We start from the raw sequence: 17,799 nt of genomic DNA, 5'->3' as shown, positions 1-17,799 counted from the left end.
ATAGGGAGGATTGTAGGGGCTGGAGGAGGTTATAGAGATAGGTACGGGTGTAGGATCTGGAGGAGGTTACAGAGATAGAGAGGATTGTATGGCTGGAGGAGATTATAGAGATAGGAAGGGTTGTTGGGTCTGGAGGAGGTTACAGAGATAGGGAGAATTATAGGGGCTGTAAGAGGTTATAGAGATAGGGAGGATTGTAGGGGCTGGAGGAGGCTACAGAGATAGGAAGGGTTGTTGGGTCTGGAGGAGGTTACAGATATAGGGAGGATTGTAGGGGCTGGAGGAGGTTACAGAGATAGGGAGGATTATAGAGGCTGGAGGAGGTTACAGAGATAGGGAGGATTGTAGGGGCTGGAGGAGGTTATAGAGATAGGTACGGGTGTAGGATCTGGAGGAGGTTACAGAGATAGAGAGGATTGTATGGCTGGAGGAGATTATAGAGATAGGAAGGGTTGTTGGGTCTGGAGGAGGTTACAGAGATAGGGAGGATTGTAGGGGCTGGAGGAGGTTATAGAGATAGGAAGGGTTGTTGGGTCTGGAGGAGGTTACAGAAAGGATTGTAGGGGCTGGAGGAGGTTACAGAGTTAGGAAGGGTTGTAGGGGCTGGAGGAGGTTGTAGAGATAGGAAGGGTTGTTGGGTCTGGAGGAGGTTACAGAGAGGATTGTAGGGGCTGGAGGAGGTTACAGAGTTAGGAAGGGTTGTTGGGTCTGGATGAGGTTACAGAGATAGGGAGGATTGTAGGGGCTGGAGGAGGTTATAGAGATAGGTACGGGTGTAGGATCTGGAGGAGGTTACAGAGATAGAGAGGATTATAGGGGCTGGACGAGGTTATAGAGGTAGGGAGGATTGTAGGGGCTGGTGGAGGTTATAGAGATAGGGAGGATTATAGGGGCTGGAAGAGGTTATAGAGATAGGGAGGGTTGTAGGGGCTGGAGGAGGTTATAGAGATTGGTACAGTGTAGGATCTGGAGGAGGTTACAGAGATAGAGAGGATTGTAGGGCTGGAGGAGGTTACAGAGATAGAGAGGATTGTAGGGGCTGGAGGAGGTTATAGAGATAGGGAGGGTTGTAGGGGCTGGAGGAGGTTATAGAGATAGGGAGGGTTGTAGGGGCTGGAGGAGGTTATAGAGATAGAGAGGATTGTAGGGGCTGGTGGAGGTTATAGAGATAGGTACGGTGTAGGATCTGGAGGAGGTTATAGAGATCGGGAGGATTGTAGGGGCTGGAGGAGGTTATAGAGATAGGTACGGGTGTAGGATCTGGAGGAGGTTACAGAGATAGGGAGGATTGTCGGCACTGTTGTGATTGTTGTTACCGGACTAATTGCAATGACTGGTCCCAAACCCCTAACAGTGGAGCTTCCACTCTAGACCCATCCCCATGCTGGAATCCGTCTCGATATAAATCCCTGTCCCCATGTTGGAGTTCTGATTGAAAACCCAATCACGTGTTGGAGCTTTGACATCTGATTGATTCCCATGACAAAGCAGCATCTCTGGACTAGCACCATTATGGATCTCCTTCTCCATAGCAGAGCTCCAACACCAGACTGATCTCAATGACGGAGCTCCTTCTCCATAGCAGAGCTCCGTCACCAGACTGATCTCCACGACAGAGCTTCTTCTCCGTAGCAGAGCTCCGTCACCAGACTGATCTCCACGACGGAGCTCCTTCTCCGTAGCAGAGCTCCAACACCAGATTGATCTCAATGACGGAGCTCCTTCTCCATAGCAGAGCTCCAACACCAGACTGATCTCAATGACGGAGCTCCTTCTCCGTAGCAGGGCTCCGTCACCAGACTGATCTCCACGACGGAGCTCCTTCTCCATAGCAGAGCTCCAACACCAGACTGATCTCCACGACAGAGCTTCTTCTCCGTAGCAGAGCTCCGTCACCAGACTGATCTCCACGACGGAGCTCCTTCTCCGTAGCAGAGCTCCGTCACCAGACTGATCTCCACGACGGAGCTCCTTCTCCGTAGCAGAGCTCCGTCACCAGACTGATCTCCATGACAGAGCCCCAGCACCTTACTGATCCCCGTGACAAAGCTCCATCTCTGGGCTGGTTCCCAGGTCGGAGCTCCTCTGGTCCGGGATCTGGGAGAAATGCCTCCCACGTAGACACAGGGGCCTATTCTCTGCTTGCTGGCTCTCGCTGCCCAGATTCACCTGCTGGAGTGAGGAATCCGTCTCCCGATAAACACAACCTCACTCTCCGGGAATTCTTGGGTTCCTGCCTGCTGACTGACCTTTGCCCTTTGCTCTGCAGCTGACACAGATCTGTGGAAAACCCCGGATCAAACTGACTGAGGACAAGGAGAAAACGACTCTCCCAGGAAAGAAGACAGTTTGCAGATTGTACGGCCTGGACGGTGAGAGATGGGCCAGGAGGGGGGGATGCTGCCTAACTGGAATTAACCGGCCTAGGCTGGCAATAGGCACCTTTCACAGGCCCAAAGCACTGTTCAATTGATGAAGTCCATACGTTTGGCTGCCATGTGGGAAACGCAAAGCAGCCATTTTATACACAGCAAGCTCCCACAAAAGGCAATGTGATAATGACCAGGAGAAGCTGATTTTGTGAGGTTGATTGGCCAGGAGGTTGAGGTGAACACTCCTGCTCATCTTCCAAATAGTGCCTTGGGATCTTTTACCTCCACCTAAACAGGAAAATGGGACTCAACTGAAAGATGGGGTACCTCCAACAGTGCAGCACTCCTTCAGTACAGCCGTGATTCTGTGCTGAAGTCTCGAGAGTGGGATTTAAAACAACAAACTTCTGACCCGAAGGGAACAAATGCCACCAATTGAACCGAGATTTAAAATTTTTTTTCGAGTGCCCAATTCATTTTTTCCAATTAAGGGGCAATTTAGAGTGGCCAGTCCACCTACCCTGCACATCTTTGGGTTGTGGGGGTGTCTCCACGCAGACACGGGGAGAATGTGCAAACTCCACACGGACAGTGACCCAGAGCCGGGATCGAACCTGGGACCTTGTCACCGTCAGGCTACCTTACTCCGCACCCTGAAAATCTCTGAGTGTTACCGATCCTGGCATTTTTTGAACTTCCTTGGTTTAGTGAAATGATCGAAGAAGAAAACCCACACAAAATGTATCTCCCCACAGGCTGTGTTTTAGACACTTTGATCAAGGTGTGAAACATCTGGGCTTGGTGGTGCACCTGGGTTTGATTTGGGGCCTAAAACATTGAGTTGAGGCTGAGGCCTAACTTGGTGGCTGCTGGGAATGGTCAACCTTGGCTCAATTGGGCAGCGCGGTGGTGCAGTGGGTTAGCCCTGTTGCCTCACGGCGCCGAGGTCCTGGGTTCAATCCCGGCCCTGGGTCACTGTACGTGTGGAGTTTGCACATTCTCACCGGTTTTTGCGTGGGTTTCGCTCCCCCCGGCAATTCTTCGGGCCTCGCTTTTGGCCAGTCCCGCCGGCGTGGATTGGACATGGTCCCACAAGGCGGGACCTGGCAGGTAAGTTGGCTGGTGTGGTCCTGGGGGGGGGGGGGCATCCAACCCCAGGGAGGGGGCCTCCACGGTGACCTGGCCCGGCTGTATGGCTCCGCCATGGCCGGTGCGGAGAAGACACCCCCCTGCACATGTGCCAGACTACACCAGCCGGTCTGCGCATGCGCAGGACCATGCCGGCGGTTCTGCGCATGTGCTGACCCGCGCAGTCCCTTCGGCGCCGGCTGACACAGTGCCGACCCCTCCACCGCCGGCCTAGCCCCCGGAAGTGCGGAGAATTCCGCTGCTGCCAGTCGGCCCGACGCCGGAGTGGTTTGTGCCGTTTTCTATGCCAGTGTCGTGCCATCGCGCCGATTCGGGAGAATGCCGCCTCTGTTGTATGTTTTACATCTCTGATCTATGTATAAATGACACCAATTTCTCAGGTTTTATTAGCAGTGTTTTAAAATGTTTGCTCCATGCTCCCAGCAACTTTTAGTTTTAACATTTTACCTCTGAGCCCACGCCCATGCTTAACTAATCAAGCACAGTGAGCATCAACAGTAAGCAGATTCACATAATCAAATGCAGAACAATTGAACACTACAGCACCCAGCTTCGATTCAAAACTATTGGCAGGATGTCTGAGGAGAGAGTGAGAAAGACACAACAGCAAGCTGGTAAAAACCCGGGTTATTCACTCTTCCACATTCTTCCACCAGGCAGGAGATACAAAAGTCTGAGAACACGCACTAACAGGTTCAAAAACAGCTTCTTCCCCGCTGTTATCAGACTCCTGAATGACCCGCTTAAGCACTGAACTGATCTCTTCACACATCTTCTCTGCTGAGTAGTGCTACTATTATGGGCCAGGGTTTAGAGAACCCCAAAGTGTATCATGGCGTTCACCTGACCCACAGCTTTTAATAGATTGTGGTATGGGGAGCACACGGCCCACTCTACAGATGTGATGCTGCAGACATCTAACAGTATTTGTTAAAGCAAAACAAAGTTTATTCTATGAACTCAAGTTAACTTTTTTAAAACATACAGTGAACATCTTAGCAACCATTAATTCAAATACAACCCCCAAAGACTACAACACGAAGTAAACCTTAATAAGTTCCCAAACAACATCCAGAAGACTTAAAAAACAACTTTTAACAGAAGCACATCAAATTCAAATTCACTACTGCGAATAGTTACCACTTTGAAAACCCCAAATGGACACTCATACACTTGCAGAGATTCATACACATCCTGCTGTGATTGCAGCTTCTCCAAATCTAAAATAAAACCAAACCCACCCTGCAGCAAAAAGCCTAAAGCAAAAGTAAAAAGCTGACAGCCTAGCTCCACCCACTCTCTGACATCACTGCTGTAATAAACACCTATTTCTTAAAGGTACTCTCACTACAGATATGTATATACATACCCATTTATAAACATCCATTTCTTAAAGGTACTCTCGCTACAGATATTTATATACATACCCATTTATAAACACCTATTTCTTAAAGGTACATCCACTACAGATATTTATATACACACCCATTTATAAACACCCATTTCTTAAAGGTACTCTCACATGACACTACACTCATATATGCTTTACGCAATGGCTGTGTCTATGTATTTACATTGTGTATTTATGTATGGCCTATGTTTTTTCACATATGGAATGATCGGTCTGGACTGGACCTCGGTACACATGACAATAAAACAAATCCAAATCGTAAAATGGATTAAGACCACCACTCAGATTTTATTTTTTAACTGGCTTTGGCTCCCTCCGAAGCTTATTAACACCTGGAATGTGCCAGCTCAATCTCTCTAAGAAACTAATTCATTATATGTGGTATTTTAATTTAAATTGCAGATGTGTGTGCACCTTGGGATGTTTGGCAGGGTTGGCTGGCATTCCTGAGGTCTGTCAGCGACCACCCCAGTCCGGAGGATTCAGCCCGAAATGTCTGCACCCTCAATGATGTTGCAGCCCTGCTGTGCATCGTCAGTGTGTACACCTACAGCTAGGGCATGTGATGTCCTCCAAGAGAAACGCCCTGTTGACCATCCCCTCATTCTGAGTGGGACAGACCGAGAGGCCCAGCAGCAGGCCCAACAGATTGGCAGATGGAATACAATGTTGACAAATGTGAGGTTATCCATTTTGGTAGGAATAACAGCAAAAGGGATTATTATTTAAATAATAAAATATTAGAACATGCTGCTGTGCAGAGAGACCTGGGTGTGCTAGTGCATGAGTCGCAAAAAGTTGGTTGACAGGTGCAACAGGTGATTAAGAAAGCGAATGGAATTTTGTCCTTCATTGCTAGAGGGATGGAGTTTAAGACTAGGGAGGTTATGCTGCAATTGTATACGGTGTTAGTGAGACCACACCTGGAGTATTGTGTTCAGTTTTGGTCTCCTTACATGAGAAAGGACGTACTGGCGCTGGAGGGTGTGCAGAGGAGATTCACTAGGTTAATCCCAGAGCTGAAGGGGTTGGATTACAAGGAGAGGTTTAGTAGACTGGGACTGTACTCGTTGGATTTTGGAAGGATGTGGAGGGGATCTTATAGAAACATATAAAATTATGAAGCGAATAGATGGGATAGATGCGGGCAGGTTGTTTCCACTGGCGGGTGAAAGCAGAACTAGGGGGCATAGCCTCAAAATAAGGGGAAGTAGATTTAGGACTGAGTTTAGGAGGAACTTCTTCACCCAAAGGGTTGTGGATCTATGGAATTCCTTGCCCAGTGAAGCAGTTGAGGCTCCTTCATTAAATGTTTTTAAGGTAAAGATAGATAGTTTTTTGAAGAATAAAGGGATTAAGGGTTATGGTGTTCGGGCCGGAAAGTGGAGCTGAGTCCACAAAAGATCAGCCATGATCTCATTGAATGGCGGAGCAGGCTCGAGGGGCCAGATGGCCTACTCCTGCTCCTAGTTCTTATGAAAAGAAAGTAAAATAATAGGAGTCTTGCCTTTGATGTCTTTGGTTATTAAATTTAGAGCATCTCAGCAGCATTGCAGCTTGACAATTCTGTATATCTGAGGTCTGGATGCCAATTGAGCCCACATTTTAAAAAATACTCACTTCATGGGATGTGGGCGTCGCTGGTTAGGCCAGCATTTATTGCCCATCCCTAGTTGCCCTTCAAGTGCAAGAGGAATGCAAGTGTTCCATGTCTGCTGGGTGTGAGGTAAATGTTTTGCAACAAGAATGACAAGTTGAAAGTCAAAACGATGAATCTACCTCACCTCTCTTATCCTCTCTCTCACCCTCCGCCAGGAAGTCCATTCCTCGACCTCCTGATGCTGGACGATGAGCCTGCCCCGAAGGCCGGCCAGGAAATTCAGTGTCACGTTCTGAATGGGAGGGCCGAGTATCTCCAAGTGACGGCGGCCAGGGTGGAGGCTCTTCACCGGGTTTACTATCAACATGGCCGGGTGAGTGACAGACACCTCGAGCTTCAGTCATTGTTCGGTCCAGCTGCTAAATCGATATGTTCCTGAAGGTTTTAACGTGTGACCCTCTCTCACTTTCAACCATTCCCCTCCAGTGGAATATGCTTACCAAAATGAACTCAGGTGGGTTTTCGTTTTCAATACCCTTCTGATTTTTCTTCTGGAAACGCCTCGCAGCAGCGCTTGTCCCAAAGGTCAATCTTCAACTCCTTGAGATTGTCCGACAGTAGGACAGGAACAGGAGGTGACCAATCAGTGTTTTTTTTACAAATTTATTATTTCAGGTGATGTGTGTGTCGCTGGCTGGACCAGCATTTAATGCCCATCCCTAGTTGCCCTTCAGAAGGTGGTGGTGAGCTGCCTTCTTGAACCCCTGCAGTCCCTGAGGTGTAGGGAGACCCACTGTGCTGTTAGGGAGGGAGTTCCAGGATTTTGACCCAGCGACAGTGAAGGAACGGCCGATATATTTCCCAGTCAGGGTGGGGAGTGACTTGGAGGGGAACCTCCAGGTGGTGGGGTTCCCAGGTATCTGCTGCTCTTGTCCTTCTAATCTAGACGGTGGAGGTCACCGGTTAGGAACATTCTGTTTAAGGAGCCTTGGTGAGTTCCTGCAGTGCATCTTGTAGATGGTGCACACGGCTGCTACTGTTCGTTGGTGGTGGGGGGAGTGAATGTTGAAAGTGGTGGATGGGGTGCCAATAAAAATGCTTTGTCCTGGATGGTGCTGAGCTTCTTGTGTGTTGTTGGAGCTGCACTCATCCAGGCAAGTGGAGAGTATTCCATTACATTGATACATAGAATATAGGAGCAGGAGGAGGCCTTTTGCCTTAATCACGATCATGGCTGATCATCCAACTCAATAGCCTAATCCTGCTTTCTCCCCATAGCCTTTGATCCCATACTCCCCAAGTGCTATATCTAGCTATATCTTGAATATATTCAATGTTTTAGCATCAACCACTTCCTGTGGTAATGAATTCCACAGGCTCACCACTCTTTGTGTGAAGAAATGTCTCCTCATCTCTGTTCGAAATGTTTACCCTGAATCCTCAGACTGTGACCCCTGATTCTGGACCCACCCATCATTGGTAACATCTTCCCTGCATCTACCCTGTCTAGTCCTGTTAGAATTTTGTCAGTTTCTATTAGATCACCCCTCATTCTTCTGAACTCCAGCGAGAACAATCCCAACCTAATCAATCTCTCCTCATACAGGGGCAGCACAGTGGTGCAGTGGTTAGCACTGCTGTCTCATGACGTCAAGGTCCCAGGTTCGATCCCGGCTCTGGGTCACTGTCCGTGTGGAGTTTGCACATTCTCCCCGTGTTTGTGTGGGTTTCGCCCCCACAACCCAAAGATGTGCAGGCTAGGTGAATTGGCCACACTAAATTGCCCCTTAATTGGAAAAATGAATTGGGCACTCTAAATTCATTTTTAAAAATTAAAAAATCTCTCCTCACATGACAGTCCCGCCATCCCTGGAATCAGTCTGGTAAACCTTCACTGCACTCCCTCGAGAGCAAGAACATCCTTTCTCAGAGAAAGAGACCAAAACTGCACACAATATTCCAGGTGTGGCCTCACCAAGGCCCTGTACAATTGCAGCAACCCATCCCTGCTTCTATACTCGAAACCTCTCGCAATGAAGGGCCAACATACCATTAGCCTTCTTTACCGCCTGCTGCACCTGCATACTTACCTTCAGCCAGCGAATGGTGCACAAGGACACCCAGGTCCCGCTGCACACTCCCCTCTCCCAATTTACAACCATTCAGGTAGTAATCTGCCTTCCTGTTTTTGCTTCCAAAATGAATAACCTCACACTTATCCAAATTATACTGCATCTGCCATTGGTTTGCCCACTCGCCCAACCTGTCCAGATCTTGCTGTAGGGTCCCTGCATCCTCGTCACAATTCACCCTCCCACCTAATTTGGTATCATCTGCAAACTTTGAGATGTTACATTTTGTTCCCTCATCCAAATCATTAATATATATTGTGAATAGTTGGGGTCCCAGCACCGATCCCTGTGGTACCCCACTAGTTACTGCCTGCCAATTTCAAAAGGACCGAATAATTCCTACTCTTTGTTTCCTCTGCCAACCAGTTTTCTATCCACCTCAATATACTTCCCCCAATCCCATGCGCTTTAATTTTGCACAATAATCTCTAATATGGGACTCCCGACTTGTGCCTTGTAGATGTTGGACAGGCTTTGGGGAGTCAGGAGGTGGGTTACTCGCCGGAGGATTCCTAGCCTTTGACCTGCTCTGGTAGCCACAGTATTTTTTTTTTTGAAATAATTTTTATTGAAATTGGTTGCTGCTGCTATTGACCAAGTTACCTATCTCTGAGCCAGGAAGTCCAGAAAAGGCTGCCATCGTTTATAGAACCCTTGTATTGATCCTCTCAGGGCAAATTTGACCCTTTCCAATTTTATAAATCCCGCCATGTCACTGACCCAGGTCTCCACACTTGGGGGCCTCGCATCCTTCCACTGTAGCAGGATCCTTCGTCGGGCTACTAGGGACGCAAAGGCCAGGACACCGGCCTCTTTCGCCTCCTGCACTCCCGGCTCTACTGCAACTCCAAAAATCGCGAGTCCCCACCCTGGTTTGACCCTGGATCCAACCACCCTCGACACCGTCCCCGCCACCCCCTTCCAGAATTCTTCCAGTGCTGGGCATGCCCAGAACATATGGGCGTGGTTCGCTGGACTCCCCGAACATCTCGTGCACCTGTCCTCACCCCCGAAGAACCTACTCATCCTAGTCCTGGTCATATGGGCCCGGTGCAGCACCTTAAATTGGATGAGGCTAAGCCTCGCACATGAAGAGGAAGAGTTGACTCTCTCTAAGGCATCCGCCCAAGTCCCGTCCTCTATCTGCTCCCTGAGTTCCTCCTCCCATTTAGCCTTCAGCTCCTCCACTGACGACTCCTCCACCTCCTGCATTACCTTATAGATGTCAGACACCTTCCCCTCTCCGACCCCACACCCCGAAAGCACTCTGTCCATCGTCCCCCGCGAGGGCAGCAAAGGGAATCCCTCTACCTGTCACCTAGCAAACGCCTTTACCTGCAAGTATCTGAACATGTTCCCTTGGGGAAGCCCAAATTTATCTTCCAGTTTCCCCAGGCCCGCAAACCTCCCGCCAATAAATAGGTCCCTCAATTTACTGATGCCCGCCCTTTGCCACCCCCTAAATTCCCCATCCTTGTTCCCCGGGATGAACCGATGATTGCCACCCAGTGGAGCCTCCATCGAGCCCCCTGTTTCCCCCCGATGCCGTCTCCACTGTCCCCAGATTCTTAGAGTCGCCGCCACCACCGGGCTCGTGGTAAACCTCTTAGGGGAGAGCGGCAACTGCGCCGTTACCATGGCACCCAGGCTCGTACCGCTACATGACGCCATCTCCATTCTTTTCCACGCCGCCCCTCCCCCCTCCATCACCCATTTACGCACCATTGACACATTGGCCGCCCAATAGTACCCCAGAAGGTTGGGCAGCGCCAGCCCGTCTCTATCTCTCCCTCGCTCCAGGAACACCCTCTTCACTCTCGGAGTCCCATGTGCCCACACAAAGCTCAGAATACTGCTAGTCCCTCTCCTAAAGAAGGCCCTGGGGATAAAGATGGGCAGGCACTGAAAGAGGAACAAGAACCTCGGAAGCACCGTCATTTTGACGGACTGTACCCTCCCCGCCAACGATAATGGCAGCATGTCCCACCTCTTGAACTCCTCCTCCATCTGAAAGTGAAAGTGAAAGATCATCTGATCTACAAGTCTGGTGAAATTATGTTTGTGAAGAGTCCCCCAGTCCCTGGCCACCTGCACCCCCAGGTACCTAAAGCTCTCCCCTGCCCGCCTAAGCGGGAGCCTACCAATTCCCTCCTCCTGGTCTCCACAAACACCTCACTCTTGCCTAAATTTAATTTATAACCTGAAAAGGTCCCAAACTCGGCTAGCAGCTCCATCACCCCCGGCATCCCTCCCACCGGGTCCACCACATACAGTAACAGGTCATCGGCATACAACAACACCCTATGTTCCTCCCCACCTCGCACCAAGCCTCTCCACCTCTCTGAATCCCTCAACGCCATCGCCAGCGGCTCGATTACCAATGCAAACAACAAGGGGGATAGGGGGCAACCCTGCCTGGTCTCTTGGTAAAGCCGGAAGTACTCCGACCTCCTCCCATTCGTGGTCACGCACGCCATCGGGGCCTCATATAGCAGCCTTACCCATCTAATGAACCCTTCACCAAATTCAAACCTCCCCAACACCTCCCATAGGTACCCCCACTCCACTCTATCGAAGGCCTTCTCCGCATCCAGCGCCACCACTATCTCTGCCTCCCCCTCAATCGCCGGCATCATGATGACATTCAACAACCTCCGCACATTCGTGTTCAGCTGCCTTCCCTTCACAAAACCTGTCTGGTCCTCGTGTACAACCCCTGGCACACAGTCCTCTATCCTGGTGGCCAGGATTTTTGCCAACACCTTAGCATCCACGTTGAGGAGAGATATGGGCCTGTATGAACCACACTGCTGGGGGTCCTTGTCCCTCTTTAAAATTAACGAGATCAGCGCCCGCGACATCGTCGGGGGCAAAGTCCCCCCTTCCCACGCTTCGTTGAGTGTCCGCACCAGCAAGGGGCCCACTAGGTCCACAAACTTTTTATGAAATTCCACCGGGAACCCATCCGGCCCCGGTGCCTTCCCTGACTGCATCCTATGTACGTGGGAGAAGAAAGAGTACTCCTGTGCCCTCGGCCTCACAAACCTCCATGGATCCACCCCACCCATCTGGTCCATAAACCCTCTCAGTACCTTGGCCGCCGTCGGCCTCCTACCTGTCCAAAAGCTCGACCGATCCAGTGAAGGATGCAACACCGTATTAAAGTCCCCCCCCCCCCCATGATCAGACCTCCCTCCTCCAGATCCGGGACCCGTCCCAACATACGCCTCATAAAGCCCGCATCGTCCCAATTTGGGGCATACACACTAGCCAGTACCACCTTCTCTCCTTGTAGCCTGCCCCTAACCATAACATACCTACCCCCCTTATCCGCCACCACCTCCGATGCCTCAAACAACACATTTTTCCCCACCAGAATCGCCACTTCCCCGGTTACATAGAACATAGAACAGTACAGCACAGAACAGGCCCTTCGGCCCTCGATGTTGTGCCGAGCAATGATCACCCTACTCAAACCCACGTATCCACCCTATACCCGTAACCCAACAACCCCCCCCTTAACCTTACTTTTTAGGACACTACGGGCAATTTAGCATGGCCAATCCACCTAACCCGCACATCTTTGGACTGTGGGAGGAAACCGGAGCACCCGGAGGAAACGCCACGCACACACGGGGAGGACGTGCAGACTCCGCACAGACAGTGACCCAGCCGGGAATCGAATCTGGGACCCTGGAGCTGTGAAGTATTTATGCTAACCACCATGCTACCGTGCTGCCCGTTCTTCACATCCAACCCGGAGTGGAAAACCTGCCCCACCCACCCCTTCCTCAGGCGGACCTGGTCCGCCACCTTCAGGTGGGTCTCCTGAAGCATTGCCACATCTGCCTTTAGCCCCTTCAGATGAGCAAGTACCCTCGACCGCTTCACCGGCCCATTCAATCCCTCTCGCATTCCAGGTGACCAACTGGATCAGAGGGCGTCCCGCCCCCCTCCCCCGTCGACTAGCCATAGCCCGTCGACTGCCCGCCCCAGGCCAGCACCCCCTGCCCGACCCAGTCCCCACAGCGACAACACCTCACCTCTGTCCCCCCAGCCCCCACCAGCTCCTTCCTGACCCTACCAGCAGCAATCCGGTATTCCCCTTTCCCCCCCTCCCTTCCCCCCCAGGCTAGGAACCCTCCTAGCCGCGAACCGTCCTCCATTGTACTTCCGTGGGTCAGCTAACTTCTGCTGACCCCGGAAACTCCCGCCAATAACCCGACCCCTCCCAAAGTGGGATCATCCCCCAATCTATCCCTCCTCAAGGCACCGCTCCAGCGCGGGGAAGAACCAGTTAAGGCCCCGCCTCCCCCCGTCATCGTCTCCGCCCCCCAGCCCCGCAGCGCGGGAAACCAGAGGAAAGCCCGCGCTTTCGCACTGCCCCACCACACCCTTCTGACGCAGCTCCCGAATACCAGCCCCACTCCATACCCCCAACCCGACATAGAATACAACAAACCCCCCCAACCCTCCCCGCAAGAGACACAACTCAAACAATGCCCCACAGCAAAAAAAACATAGCAGAACAACACCCCCGTAAATAACCATATCAAAATTGCAAAAGTACAAAAAAACAAAAAAAGAAGAACGCAGCAACAGCAGAATCCAGCACTAAGATATTACAACCAACCCCGCAACCCCCAACCCCTAGTTCAAGTCCAGTTTCTCCGTCCGCACGAAGGCCCACGCCTCCTCCGGGGAATCGAAATAATAATGCCGGTCCGAATAAGTTACCCACAGGCGCGCGGGCTGCAACATTCCAAACTTTATCTTTTTCCTGTAAAGCACCTCTTTCGTCCGATTAAATCCGGACCGCCGCTTAGCCACCTCCGCACTCCAATCCTGGTAGATCCGTACTACCCCATTCTCCCAGTTGCTGCTCTTCGCCTTCTTGGCCCAGCGCAGCACACACTCCCGATCATTGAACCGGTGGAACCTCACCAGCACCGCACGCGGGGGTTCATTCTCCTTAGGCCTCCTGGCCAGCACCCTGTGCGCTTCCTCCAGCTCCAAGGGCAGATGGAAAGACCCGGCCCCCACTAGCGAGTTCAGCATCGTAGCCACGTAGGTTGTCAGGTCCGACCCCTCCAGCCCCTCCGCAAGGCCCTAGATCCGCAGGTTTTTCCGCCTCATGCGGTGATCAAGCTCCTCGAAGCGTTCCTGCCGCTTCTTGTAGAGTGCCTCGTGCCCCTCCACCTTACTCACGAGGACCACGGCCTCCTCCTCTCGTTCAGTGGCCTGCGTCTGCAACTCCTTGATGGCAGCACCCTGGGTGGTCTGAATCTCCGACAGCCTTCTGTTTGTTTCCTGCAGAGAGCTCAGTACCTCAGCCTTGAAGTCTGTAAAGCAGCGCAGGAGAGCAGCTTGTTGCTCCAGGGCCCACTGCTTCCACTCCTCTGGATCTCCGCCGGCCGCCATCTTGGATTCCTTCCCCCGTTTTTTCTGGGGAGCTGCTGCCGTTTTTTCCCCCTTTCCACTCCGAGTTCGAGTCATGGACTGCGGGGAAAATCGATCAGCACACCTTCTCCCACCGGGAGACGTCGAAAAATTTCCGTTTTGGGCTCTTAAAAGAGCCGAAAAGTCCGTTTAAAACGGGAGCTCCCAAATGTGCGGCTTTCTGTGTCATCGCCGCCACCGGAAGTCTCTAGCCACAGTATTTAAGTGGCTAGTCCAGTTCAGTTTGTGGTCAATGGTAACCCCGAGGATGTTGACAGTGGGGATATGTTCATGGTAATTCCATTGAATGCCAAGAGGAGATGGTTAGATTTTCTGAAGTTGGAGTTGGACCATTTGTGTGGCACAAATATTATTTGCCACTTGTCAGCCCAAGCTGCTTTTGGACGTGGAGCTTCAGTTGCTAGTGGTTCTGAACATTGTGTAATCATCAGCAAACATCCCCACATCTGACCTCATGATGGAGAGAAGGTCATTGATGAAGCAGCTGAAGATGGCTGGGCTGAGGACACTATCCTGAGGTACTCGTGCAGTGAGATCCCGGGACTCTGCTGTTCAATATGGGCGGCACGGTAGCACAGTGGCTAGCACTGTTGCTTCACAGCGTCAGAATTCCGGGTTCGATTCCCAGCTTGGGTCAGTATCTGTGCGGAGTCTGCACGTTCTCCCCGTGTGTGCGGGGGTTTCCTCCGGGTGCTCCGGTTTCCTCCCACAAGTCCTGAAAGACGTGCTTGTGAGGTGAATTGGACATTCTGAATTCTCCCTCAGTGTACCCAAACAGGCGACTAGGGGCTTTTCACAGTAACTTTATTGATGTAAGCCTACTTCTGACGATAAGGATTATTTCTAAATAATGTTCCTCTATTCAATTAGATTATCACTGACCTGTACCTCAACAGATCTACAGAGGGAATGGGGGGGGCTACAGATAAGACAAAACTCTAAGATCCGTGTGCATGGTCATATAGAGCACTCCATCTATCCACACAGGTCTGATCTAGAGTGAGGCTCCCAGAACACTACCCATAATACTAATCTGCACTCTGCACAAAAGGGACAGAGGGAACACTCTTGTGTCTTTCTCTACCTCTGAATTCTGCCCCCTGGTGGATTAATGAAATGAAAATCGCTTATTGTCACAAGTAGGCTTCAAATGAAGTTACTGTGAAAATCCCCTAGTCGCCACATTCCGGCGCCTGTTCGGGGAGGCTGGTACGGGAATTGAACCGTGCTGCTGGCCTGGCCTTGGCCTGCCATTAAAAGCCAGCTATTTAGCCCTCTGCTAAACCAGCCCCTCTGGGAAGAAACATTGATACCTTTCCTGGGCAGTACGAGATTTAGAGTTAGGATCCCAGGAGAATGATAGGAAACAAATGGAATTGAATACGTGAGCAGTCCATCCCTTTCTAACTGTGTGTTTTGGGTTTCCTTTTAGCTTTCCCAGAGCCTGTGTACAACATCTGAGATCAAGAGCCATGTGCAGAACTCTCTGAACAACCTACATCTGAAGCACAAGCACCTTCAGGATCCTATTCCCTACCAGGTAGGAGAACAAAGATGAAGCCAGGTTTCTGCCAGTTTTCTTTCTATGAGCTCCGATTGAGCAGAAGGGTAAGGCCTCCTCTCTCCCGATTTTAACTCCGGGCCTGTTTTGGGCTTCTGGGTAGCGAGGTGGCCAATTGGAAACTCATTGACATTCTCGGCAGCCCATCTTCCAACCAGGATTGGTGGGGATTCAACCTAAAGTGGCCTTGAAATGAGGTGGGCGATGGGATTGGTTTCCAAGGCCGCCTTGCGGGGTTCTTGGGGAGGGAGGGTACCGTGTCCGGGGATGACGGAGGACAGGGACAGTGATGGACCCTGCACACCAGCCATCGCCCCTCCCCGTCTGAAAACTCTATGAAACCCCAAACGCCTTCTCTCCGTGACCCCTGGTAAGAAACTCTGCTGACCCCATGATCCTGTAATGCCATGTTTGGCTTAGTTGTCCCTGACTCAGTGGATTAGCACTACCTTCCAGGGGTGGGTTCAAATCCCACTCCAGTCACTTGAGGTTTTAAACCAGGTCAAAATTCCCAGCTTCGTCATTGAGGGAATGCTATCGGAAGTGTCATAATTTGAATCAGATGTTAATCTGAGGTCCATGTGTTCTCTCGGGTAGGATCCCACGGCAATATTTCAAAGAAGAATAAGTGAGTTTCCCCTGAGATAACAGTAAATTGCTACGGCTGCTGGAATCTGAAACAAAAACAGAAATGCTGGAAAATCTCAGCGGGTCTGACAGCATCTGTGGAGAGAGAAACAGAGTTCACGTTTCGAGCCTGGGTGACTTTCAGGAAGAGTCAGCCAGACTCCCCCCTAGCTCTGACAAAGAGTCATCCAGGCTCGAAACCTTAACTCTGTGTCTCTCTCCACAGCTGCTGTCAGACCCGCTGAGATTTCCTGGGGATGCGGAAGGAGCTATATCAATGTAACGTCTTCCTTTGTTTCTAACTCCAGGTTGCTATGTCACTGAAACTTCGTGACCTCCTGAATGACCTTACAAAAGAGAGCAAGTCAATCGCATTCTGCCCCGAATGAGCCAATTGCATCTCAGCTCCCGGTAGACGTCAACAGTCAATAAGAAACACTGCAGAATGGGACCCTGAAAAATAGCAACAAACCTCCCGGATAATGTGTGGCTTTTCACGATAAACATTCTTCCAATTTTAGTTTGAAATAATGGAACCGCCTGCTATACATGTCACCCATCAACCTCCCTACCTGTCAATACATCCTCCCCCCCCCTCAGCACACTTCCTCTATCCAAACCTGCCCATTCGATCTGTTCCGGGGGGGTACCTCAATTCTCAAGTTAACGGGTGCGATCCAATGGCCTGCCACGACGGAAACGCAGTACGCCACGGAGAAGTGAGACCGATAAATGCTGGGAGACCCCGCTCCAGGCTCGCAGTGCCTCGCGACATCCAACGCAATCTGGCGGGACGTTGCGATGTGAATCCAGCCCATTGTGGGCGGGATCATCCTTTGGCAAATCTGCATATTAGAGCGAGACAGCTAGTCTCACTTGAATGTGCCCCAGGCTTTGGGATTCATCCCCATCGCCTCGGAAACCTTGGGCAAGTGCCGTTCAGCACTGGCCTTCCCACCGGGGACCAAACAGAACGGCTGCTCTTGTATTCTAGCCCTCTCGATATGAATGCTAACATTGCATTTTCCTTCCTCACTAACGACTGAAACCTGCTCGTTAACCTTAAGAGAATCTTGAACTCGGACTCTTGAGTCCCTTTGTGCTTCTGATTTCCTCAGCATTTCCCCATTTAAAAAATAGTCTCTGCCTCTATTCCTCCTTCCAAAGTGCTTGACCTCAGACTTTTCCACATTGTACTTCACCTGCCACTCCTTTTTATTTATTTATTATTTTGAAAATAAATTTAGAGTACCCAATTCATTTTTTCCCAATTAATGGGCAATTTAGCGCGGCCAATCCACCTCGCCTGCACATCTTTGGGTTGTGGGGGCGAAACCCACGCAAACACGGGAAGAATGTGCAAACTCCACACGGTAAGAAGTCTTACAACACCAGGTTAAAGTCCAACAGCACTTACTATGCTTACCCCAGTCCAACGCCGGCATCTCCACACAATAAACTCCCCACGGACAGTGACCCAGAGCTGG

The 17,799-nt window shown here is 50.9% G+C and overlaps 1 protein-coding gene across 1 annotated transcript in view; it reads left to right on the top strand.

The window, feature by feature from the left end:
- naprt (nicotinate phosphoribosyltransferase) overlaps nucleotides 1-17,477 on the top strand; it is a 43,350-nt gene extending 25,873 nt beyond the window's left edge. The window contains 4 exon segments of the mRNA XM_038798580.1: nucleotides 2,270-2,372; nucleotides 6,748-6,905; nucleotides 15,557-15,664; nucleotides 16,621-17,477. Of these exon segments, the coding sequence (XP_038654508.1) occupies nucleotides 2,270-2,372; nucleotides 6,748-6,905; nucleotides 15,557-15,664; nucleotides 16,621-16,701 (450 nt within the window). The 3' untranslated portion in view covers nucleotides 16,702-17,477.
- The last annotated feature ends 322 nt before the right edge of the window (nucleotides 17,478-17,799 follow it).

Source organism: Scyliorhinus canicula, chromosome 5 (genome assembly GCF_902713615.1).
Source record: "Scyliorhinus canicula chromosome 5, sScyCan1.1, whole genome shotgun sequence".
Taxonomy (NCBI): domain Eukaryota; kingdom Metazoa; phylum Chordata; class Chondrichthyes; order Carcharhiniformes; family Scyliorhinidae; genus Scyliorhinus; species Scyliorhinus canicula.
Note: the sequence above shows the minus strand (reverse complement) of the source record. Positions and strands in the feature narration are given on the sequence as shown.